This window comes from Electrona antarctica (assembly GCF_951216825.1).
Source record: "Electrona antarctica genome assembly, chromosome: 24".
NCBI classification, from domain to species: Eukaryota; Metazoa; Chordata; class Actinopteri; order Myctophiformes; family Myctophidae; genus Electrona; species Electrona antarctica.
Genome location: NC_136803.1, coordinates 19,172,203 through 19,181,933, shown reverse-complemented (window position 1 = coordinate 19,181,933; position 9,731 = coordinate 19,172,203). Strand labels below are relative to the sequence as shown.

The 9,731-nt window shown below is 45.3% G+C and overlaps 1 protein-coding gene across 1 annotated transcript; it reads right to left on the bottom strand.

Moving 5' to 3' along the window:
• Nucleotides 1–1,381: 1,381 nt before the first annotated feature.
• LOC306917232 (uncharacterized protein) lies at nucleotides 1,382–6,570 on the bottom strand (the record flags this gene model as incomplete). The annotated part of the gene is made up of 3 exons (XM_079495365.1): nucleotides 1,382–1,979; nucleotides 3,796–4,311; nucleotides 6,373–6,570. 3 exons carry the CDS (start codon nucleotides 6,568–6,570, stop codon nucleotides 1,950–1,952), a joined length of 744 nt encoding a protein of 247 aa, XP_079351491.1. The 3' UTR covers nucleotides 1,382–1,949.
• Between the last annotated feature and the right edge of the window lie 3,161 nt (nucleotides 6,571–9,731).

Sequence of the window (9,731 nt, the reverse complement as noted above, 5' to 3'; positions counted from 1 at the left end):
TGTGGGTTGGGTTTAAGTGGATCAGTACAAGTCAGTTTTTCCACAAACAAAACGTTCGAAAAAAGCTTTGCCCATTTTCAACCTTATCTTCATATAATTGTTCCTCACTAAAGCTCATTATAAGATGAGTCCATGTCTACTCACTCTATACACCCACATGTGTATTTCTATACTTCAATATGTGTTTTAAAGCCTGGGAGAAACCCCCTGGAAATGTGGCATATAGCGCTAAACTTTCTCTCTCTCTCTTTGATAGATCATGCCCTGCACCTGTATTCAATCTCTCTCTCTCCCTGCACCTGTATCCTCTCTCTCTCCCTCGCTCTCTCTCTCGCTCTCTCTCAGTACGTTTTAACAGCTGGCAACAGCCTGACGAACTTTCCGGAAGTGCATTATTTGTCTATGGGACCCGGCCGGCGACTACCGGCGATAGCAGGCGAACAGGCGATGGTCTAAAAGTGGGCGGAGCAACGTCACCCGAAAAGATAAAAATAATTCATCTTTTTGGGCGATTGGGCGATGTGTCGGCCGATGCTCGCCCGCTGTTAAAACGTACTCTCTCGCTCTCTCTCTCTCTCTCTAGTTATAACATTTCAATGCTCTCTCTCTCTCTCTCTCTCTCTCTCACTCACTCTCACACACTCATCCCCTGCACCTGTGTTTCCATCCACCAGAAGAGACGCCTGGTCTAGGCGTTTCTTGATGCTCAAGTGTGCCCCCCCACACACACACACGCACAAACACACACACACACACACACACACACACACCCTTCAAGGTTGGTGAACCAATAGGGTAGCCACCGTCCGTTTCCAGCGGTAGATTGACCTGCCCCCTCTATGCCCGGAGAAGCATAGGTCTCTTTCAGGCTACAGAGTGAGTAGACATAAATGGTGTCATCCTATGAGCATTAGTGAGGACAAGAACTGCCCGTTGGGGGGTGATCAGGTGTGATCAATTGGCTAATGAAGGGGCGAGGTCGCGCATCATTGTGATGTCAGAACAGGCCAGCTCCATATATGTGACCAAATTTGACTGAGAGACTTTTTTGATTTTTTTCATGTCATCTCCTCTGGTGAAAAGCTGGAATTTTCACGATGGCAGTCTCTCAAATATGGAGATCTAGGGGTGATCAGTGCACGTTGGGGGGGGGGTGATCAGGTGTGATGTCAGAACAGGCCAGCTCCATATATGGAGATATACTGTAGGGGTGATCTGATGGACTTGACACCGGGCACTGCACCTGTGCTGGTGTGGAACGTGTGTGTCAAATTTGAAGTGGGTGGGGCGAACAGTTCTCGAGTTACGTGGATTACAGACACAGACACACGCACACACGCACACACACACACACACACACACACACACAGAGAGACACGGTGCATTCATAGATAGATACGGTTGAAAAGTGCTCCTTAAAACAAAACAAAACACCCTGAGAGTAACGAAGCTTCAAGCAGAGTTCAGCGTCAGGTTCAACTTTAGGACTTAACCCTCGACCTCCCGGCATGAGGCGAGGAGAGCGTTCGCTCGCTCCATCCGTCTGTGTCGAGTTACAGCCATGTGACGCAAGGCGGACGGCGAGGCCTTCCCTTTCCCCCCCCTCCTCTTTAGTCGGAGAGAGGCCGACCGAAATAGCGGGGGGCGGCCCGCACAGGCAGCCAGGTGCAACTTTACGCATGTGGCTCAGATTGCAGCTCCACCAAAACACGGTGGAACACCAACGCACAGCAAGGAGCGTGCGTTAGTCTTCTGTCTCACTTCTGATAAAGAAGTGTGTGTGTGTGTGTGTGTGTGTGTGTGTGTGTGTGTGTGTGTGTGTGTGTGTGTGTGTGTGTGTGTGTTACACATATAGTCAGAGAGTTTGACAGTTGATGTGACTTGTCCCGCCATCAGTTACATGTAAACATTGGGGGGGGGGGGGGTTGTCTCTGTGTGAGGTCATCGGGTCAGGTACAGTGCTTTTCTCCCTCTCTAAGCTGTGAAGGGAAAGGAAAATATACATTATATATATTTTTTTAAATCACACAGGACGGTGGTTTTAACCTTTTTTATACCAAGGTCCATTATTTATTCAGCATTTGATCCACGGTCCACCTGCTGAGATTTAGCCTCTCAGGCCAAAACGTGATGGTGTCACCAGCCCAAAAGCCCCTGCCCAGGCTCTGGACATCTCCATATATGGAGCTGGCCTGTTCTGACATCTGCATATACTGTCTCCATATATGGGCATAAAAGCGACAGACATAATAACTGGGTTGGCATCCATTTCCAACTTGCATCGTTCCTAGTAGGCCAGTGCCCACGGGCACCGCTCTAGTTTACAAAAAGTCTAATTGTTATCTCTCCTAACGTTATGGTATCACATCTATATAGCATGGAATTGTGGACAAAATCGGCTCATCCATTGGGCGGCCCACTGGGCATTCGCCCTGTACGTCGTACGGCCTGTATATAAGGGTTGAAAACCACTGGTTTAGGTTAGGGCAATGACTTGGCAAAAAAAGTTGAAATATGGACATGCAAGGTTTCTATCCTTTAACCCTGGATGTTGTACTGGTCTGTGACGCAGTAGAACTTAACTCTAGATGTTGTACTGGTCTGTGATGCAGTAGAACTTAACTCTAGATGTTGTACTGGTCTGTGATGCAGTAGAACTTAACTCTAGATGTTGTACTGGTCTGTGATGCAGTAGAACTTAACTCTAGATGTTGTACTGGTCTGTGATGCAGTAGAACTTAACTCTAGATGTTGTACTGGTCTGGGATGCAGTAGAACTTAACTCTAGATGTTGTACTGGTCTGTGATGCAGTAACTCTAGATGTTGTACTGGTCTGTGACGCAGTAGAACTTAACTCTGGATGTTGTACTGGTCTGTGACGCAGTAGAACTTAACTCTGGATGTTGTACTGGTCTGTGACGCAGTAGAACTTAACTCTAGATGTTGTACTGGTCTGTGACGCAGTAGAACTTAACTCTGGATGTTGTACTGGTCTGTGACGCAGTAGAACTTAACTCTGGATGTTGTACTGGTCTGTGACGCAGAACTTCTCAAGGCTTTTATGGTTGTGACATAATATTTATGTGCTGCAGCCAGTGTGGCCTTACACTGCTGCCAAAACCGGCTGGCTATTTATGGATGCAACACGCGCACACACCCACAGGTGTATTAGGCCTACTACTGTATACATCAACGTTTTAGGACAGCATTTAAAATAGCTTAAAAAATTCGGCCTGGGCCATGGCTCAGTGGTCCAGGCACCTTGGCTGGCAATCCAGTCTGGCAGTGTGCCGCGGGTTTGACTCCCGATCCCGACGGCCTTTACTGCATGTCTTCCCCCCATCTCTCTCCCCATTTCCTGTCAGCCTACTGTCTGTCCCTCCATAAAAAAAGGTATAGCCGAAAAATAGGCGTTGTTCCATATTGCCAAACAAGTATAAAATAGGCTAAACTGGCCCGGACGGCTGACATAGTCATCTGGGTGGCCGACTGGGCACGTTGCAGGTTCGACTCCCGATCCCGACGACCTTTGCTGCATGTCACTCACCACCTCGCCCTCCCCATTTCTACTATCTCTATCAATAAATGCAGAAAAAGCCCAAACAGTATCTTAAAATACTTTTTCAAAAAACATTCCGAAACAAGCACACATTTTCCTAACTTAAAAACAGAATTCAAAGTTTTTCGCAAGGAGTTGCATGTCGACCCTCTGGTGTGGTTAGGGCTTTAAAGGTTTGGGGCCTATTAGTGTCGTGCAAAGCCAAATAACTCCAAAATACATCCAATAAAATGACCTGTCTCCTCTGGCTGCTGAGGCAGAAGGTACAGATGGGTCTCAGGGCAGCTGCGGCGGCAACGGCGGCTGCCGCGGTAGTGCTGCCGGCATTGGCGGTGCCGCCGGTGCTGTTCTCGCTGCTCTCGAGAGCGCCGCCCTGCAGGAGGAGACTCTGGTAGCGCAGGCAGGGCTGTGCGGCGCCGCTGCCCTGCTCCTGCTCTAGCAGGAGGACGTTGGCGAGGTGCGCGATATAGCTGGAGGCCAGCCGCAGCGTCTCGATCTTGGACAGCTTGCGGTCACGCGGCTCCGTGGGGATGAGCGTGCGCAGCGCGCTGAACGCCGTGTTGACGCTGTGTGTGCGGTCACGCTCCCGCGCGTTGGCCGCCTGCCGCTGCTTGCTGGACCCGCCGCCTCCCAAAGCCCCCTGGTGGTGGTGGTGGGGATGCCGGCGTTCCACGCCGCCCACCCTCCTCCGCCTCTGCCTCTGCTGCTGGTGGTGGTGGTGGAGGTGGTGGTGGGCGGGGGCTCCCCTCACCTATACACATGTCACAATTACATGTATGATGATTACAATTTACAATTACACAATTACTATGTACAATTAAATTACAATTACTCAATGACTACAGTATGTTCCCAGGTGTAACAACTCGGACAGTCTGTAAAGCGGCCAAGCCTTTGGAACTCCTTGCCTATACGGTTCTAAAACTAGAGACGAATGGTAACGTGTTTCTACAGAGGACTCAAACTATGGTTGAAATCAAATCAACTGTGCTCACATGTACGTATACAGTTTCTGACTGGTTACCTACCTGAGTGATTAGGTTTACCTTTTATGTAAAATATTATTAGTATATATTCCTTCTTTTGTACTTGATTGGTTGTTGTTTTTTTAAACTAAAGTGTTACTGTATTTTTAGAAAAGTCTCCTGTGGACAGGTGGTGAAAATTAGCACTCTTGCTAACTGTATGCAACGCATCTACATACTGTACAACTGTGCAATGTGATTGTGATCTCCATATCAAATAAATAAACAAACATATGTACAATGACTATGTACAATTACGATTTACAATTACAATGTACAGTACAATTTCAATATCCAAATATAGCTGCAAGCAGCGATAAGACGGGGCCAAGGAATTAGGAAAAATCACACCCGTGTGAACTGAGTGGTGCGCAGTTATGCCCGTTCAAAGGTTTCATTTTCAAACGATTGCTATATAGGGCCCCCTTCGGCCAATTAGAGTAAGGCGCTTACAGCGCTATTTGGTATCTACCATACTGTAAAGTTTCATAAACGTGTCACTCTGCATGTATATAGGGGCAGAAGAAGAATTTTCATAAAACTGCAATTTTCATTGGCTCATAAAAGCTTCATTATTTCACTTTCAAACTTCTCTGGGTTTTCAGATATTGGTCCAACGAGTGTGTGTGGAAGGTTTCGAGCAAATTGCGCAAAAATCCCAGGAGTAGATTTGATTGAACCGTTTTTCATATAATAAAAAATGGTGGGTGATCTAAAGGTCAGAGGTCAGAACGTTGTTCCGCATGAGGAGACGCATATATGTGTATCAAAGTTTTATTGCCGACGGTCAAAGGGTTCATGAGCTATTCGTGGTCAATGTTGGCGCTATAGCGCCACCCTTTGGCCAATGGTCGTGGGCTTCGCTGCGTCCTCACCATAATTGCCTTGCCAAGTTTCACGAAACCGACTGCACGGTTAAGCCAGACCGTCCTTTCGGGCTTGGCCCCTTAATTACAATATCCAACTAAAGCTGCAAGCAGCGATACATTTTACTACAACTCGTAGATCTGCTATTTGAGCAATTTTTTAAACAAAGAATATTGGATCCTATAACAAAGACTTAAAACTATAAGGACATTTTCTCTATTATTATTTAGTTTCAGTTGGTTTTGTAAGTGCACAATACAGTTTCTGTTAATTATACCTTTTTTATGAAGCTTTGTTTTCAAGTCTAGTTGTAGTTAAATGTTACTTTTATTAATGTTGGTTGCACGTTGGTGTTGCATGGCGTAAATAGCAGATGCACAAGCCTGCAGAGCTTGTAGATCTGTTATTTACTAAGCATGACAGCCGCACACAACTACGTATAACGAATACCAAAACACGGTTGCCCTGCACGACCCTCTCGAGTGGTCCTCGGAGAAAAATGGGGGGGGTGGAGCGTGTTTTGGGACGCAGAATAACTGACACCAGGCACGTGCACACATAAACATCAAAGGGGGCTTCAACCCCTGCCCTTTTACCCAAAAAAGAAATGCAAATGTCCGTCCCCCCCCTTCCCATGCCCAAAAGCAGCATTCAGGAGAATTGCCTTTTCCGAACCCCCCGGAACTTGAACTTGAACATTTTGCGTTGTAATAATTTGTCCTCTGTGTAGAACTCCATGTTGTGTGTCGCATCTCCAGTAGCGAAAGAGTGCGGGGTCACGCCCCGAAAATAGGTGATCTACAAAGCTGTCTTTGTATTTTCTCTATTTTTTTCTTTTTTATAAAGTGCCCTTTTAGGGAATTTCAGCCCCCATGCCTCTCTCTGTCTGCACGTCCCTGGACTCATGAGACGAGACTTACCCTGACCACGGCGCTGCCGCCCCGAATACCGCGTCCTCCGTCCGTCCCTCCTCCGCCAGTGGACGGCGTGTCAGAGCTGTCGCTACCGCTGTCCTCCATGTCCTCCTCCATGTCCTCCATGTCCTCCTCCGTCTCGCTGTCGGACGGGAACACTCTGCCGCCGTGAGCTCTGAGCTCTACTGCTGCTGCCGACCACATCATGACTGACTGACTGACTGACTGGGCCTGCTGCAGCTGCTGCTGCTGCTGTCTCTGTCTGTGTGTGTGTGTGCGTGTGTGCGTGCGTGTACGTGTGTGTTGCCTTTCGCACGAGAAACAAGCCAGCCTGCATAGTCTACAAAAACAAGGCCAAAATAAGCGACGTACGTGGGCTATATATACAGTAGTCTGGTAAAGGTAAAGGAAGCCTTGTAACAAAAAAAGGCTCACCCCTATTTATTGATTTATTTTCCCGCCACGACACTCGCTCCCCAGTGGTTCTTGTTTTCTTGTATTTGTTTTATTGAGGTTAAGGTTATAGGATTCAGGAATAGGTTTAGGGTTAGGCATAGCTTTATTGAGGTTAAGTGAAGAAGGTTAGGTTTACTGTTTAGATATAGTTTTACTGGGGCTATACTTTCAGGAATAGGGTTAGATTTAGGCATTGTTTTACTGAGGTCAAGTTTAGGAATAAGGTTATGGTTAGGCATAGTTTTACTGAGGTCAAGTTTAGGAATAGGTTTAGGTTTAGGCATAGTTTAACATAGGTTAAGTTTAGGAAGGTTAGGTTTAGACATTGTTTTACTGTGGCACGCACAACATATTTTCAGATGGAACATGAACAAAAACAAAAACATTAGGGACGGGGTCCTTGGCGTGAAAATGTTTGGGAACCACTGGTTTAAACTTTAAACAACTAATATTAGTTAGACAAGCCCCAATAATATGTTCTACACTTTAGAAACAAGCCTCTCCTCAAAACAAACATAGGCTACCAATATTTACATGCCACAATACAGAACAAGGCGAGCCCAAAGTCACTTATACTATGCAGATTTGGCAACACCTGTGTGCATGTGCGCGTGCGTGCGTGCGTGTGTGTGCGGGTGTGCGTGCGTGCGTGTGTGTGCGTGTGTAAGCACAGCGCTCTAAGGAGTGAAAATAGCCTGGTCTGTGGTGAGAGGCAGCAGCCAGCTGCTAGGCTACACACTGTCAGGTCCCATGATCTGTCTGTCTGGTTGTCTGTCTGAATTACCTGTCTGTACAAAACTGGCACCTTAAAAAAAACAAAAAACAAAACACTTGTGTTCCACTTCCAATAGTGGTTTTCAACACTTTTCATATCAATTACTTATTCAGCATTTGAGCCACGGACCACCATTTGATGAAATTTTGCCTCTCAGACCAAAAAAGTAGAATATTTTCTTGTTGTTGGATAAGATTTTGTCCACAATTCCATGCTGTATTGATGTTCGTACCATTAGGAGAGATAACAGGCACATTGATCAAAATAACAATTCTTCTACATTCTCTAATATTGTGTAGACTTCTTGTAAATTAAGTAATGCAGATGTTTAACAATAATTTAACTCTCAAGAGTTAAAGAATGGAAGGGTCCATTTGGTTACCAACACTCCATAATTTAGCTTTGGGGACCACATGGAACCCCCTCAAGGACCACTGGTTGAAAACCATGCACTGCAATAGATCATTCTTGTTATTATACGTTTCATTGGTTGAATATTTATTATAAAAAACAAATAAAATACACACTTCAAACTGACCCCTCTCTAATTTGGGCATTGCATCCACTGAACGGGCGTTTTGTTTTATTTATTTTTTGTTGCAAAGAATAGCCGATTTACAAGCTGTCTATCTGTCTTTTCTAGGGTGCCACCAGGCACCTGTCTCTCCTCTGGATAAGGGGAGACAGTTGGAGGGGGAGACACCTGTTGTGGTCTTAATATAACCCCCACCCTGTCTGTCTGCACGCATGCACGCACACACGCACGCACGCACACGCACGAGCGCACACACACACACACACGGACCCCCATCTGAAAATATTCTGTTCCAGTTCATCATAAGCTTGTAGATCTGCTATGTTCACTTATCTGATGTGTACAGGGGTTTGAACTGATTGTGACGCTACACTGACTCATTGTACTGGGTGGGGACCCCCTCAAGGACCGCACGGGGGTCCCCGGACCCCACTTTGAGAACCACAGATACAGAGGAATGGTCACATATGACATCTATGTGGAATTATTTATGAAACACATGCATGCAATCTATTAGGACTCTTTAATACCTCCCGATTCCATATTATCTCGGTACATAATTGGGTACCGATTAGATTTATATTGTGATTCTTGAAGGACCACTTTTCAACATCTCTTCATATAATTGGTCCTCACTAATGTTCATGATAAAATACCACATTTTTTTTCTACTCAGTCTATGTCTCATAGGAGGGCTGTGGGCAGTTCAGAAACCCACCTATAGACATCAATAAAAACATTTACCAGTGACATCATCGTTAGGCAGATTTTTTTAAACAATATTTATATATTTAGATTTGTATTATCGTGAGAATGATGGCTTCCATTTTCGCATTGCAACTTTTCAGGAATAAAACTCGAGCAATTTCTATTAGCTTGGATTCCCCATTGATGATGTCACTGGTGGACGGGTTTCTGAACTGCCCACAGACCTTTAGAGTATACAACCCAAATACATAGACATATCTGAAACTGTTACAGTATTTCTAAAAAATAAATAAAAATAAAACATCAGGCAACCTGTGAATTGAAGCGTATTTACATTTCATGCTGTGTGAAACAGTCTGTGTTTTGCTTTTTGAATGAAAGATTTTTATATTTTATTTTTTATTTTATTTAGGAAGCTACTATACTGTCATTGGTGTGATTGCAGGACTGTAGGCCTACTGCCAACATTTTTGTATCTATTGAATGTATACACCATTCAGAGTCACAGTTAATGGGATTTCTTGACGACTTCTACGTGTAGTTATTCATTTTGTCCACATGAGGGCGACAACCGATAACTAGCCTAGCTGACCAACCGAGTCACATGAATCACTGTTACATTTCTCACATAAATCACTCAGTATTAGTTCTTTGTTTGCTTAGTCATTTCGCCCCCTCCAATTTAGTTAATAAAAACAAACTTTTTTGCAATTTTGAAATAATAAAGAACACTAACCAGTTAGTTGGCCCACTGGGGACTGGTAGAAGCTGCACTAACCATGTATGCAGTGGTTCATGGGGGTAGAGTGGCTGGATGTTCCCAGTTCGATCCCCGTGTCGAAGTGTCCTTGAGGCTTGAGCAAGACCCCCTAATATGCTCCTGATGTGCAT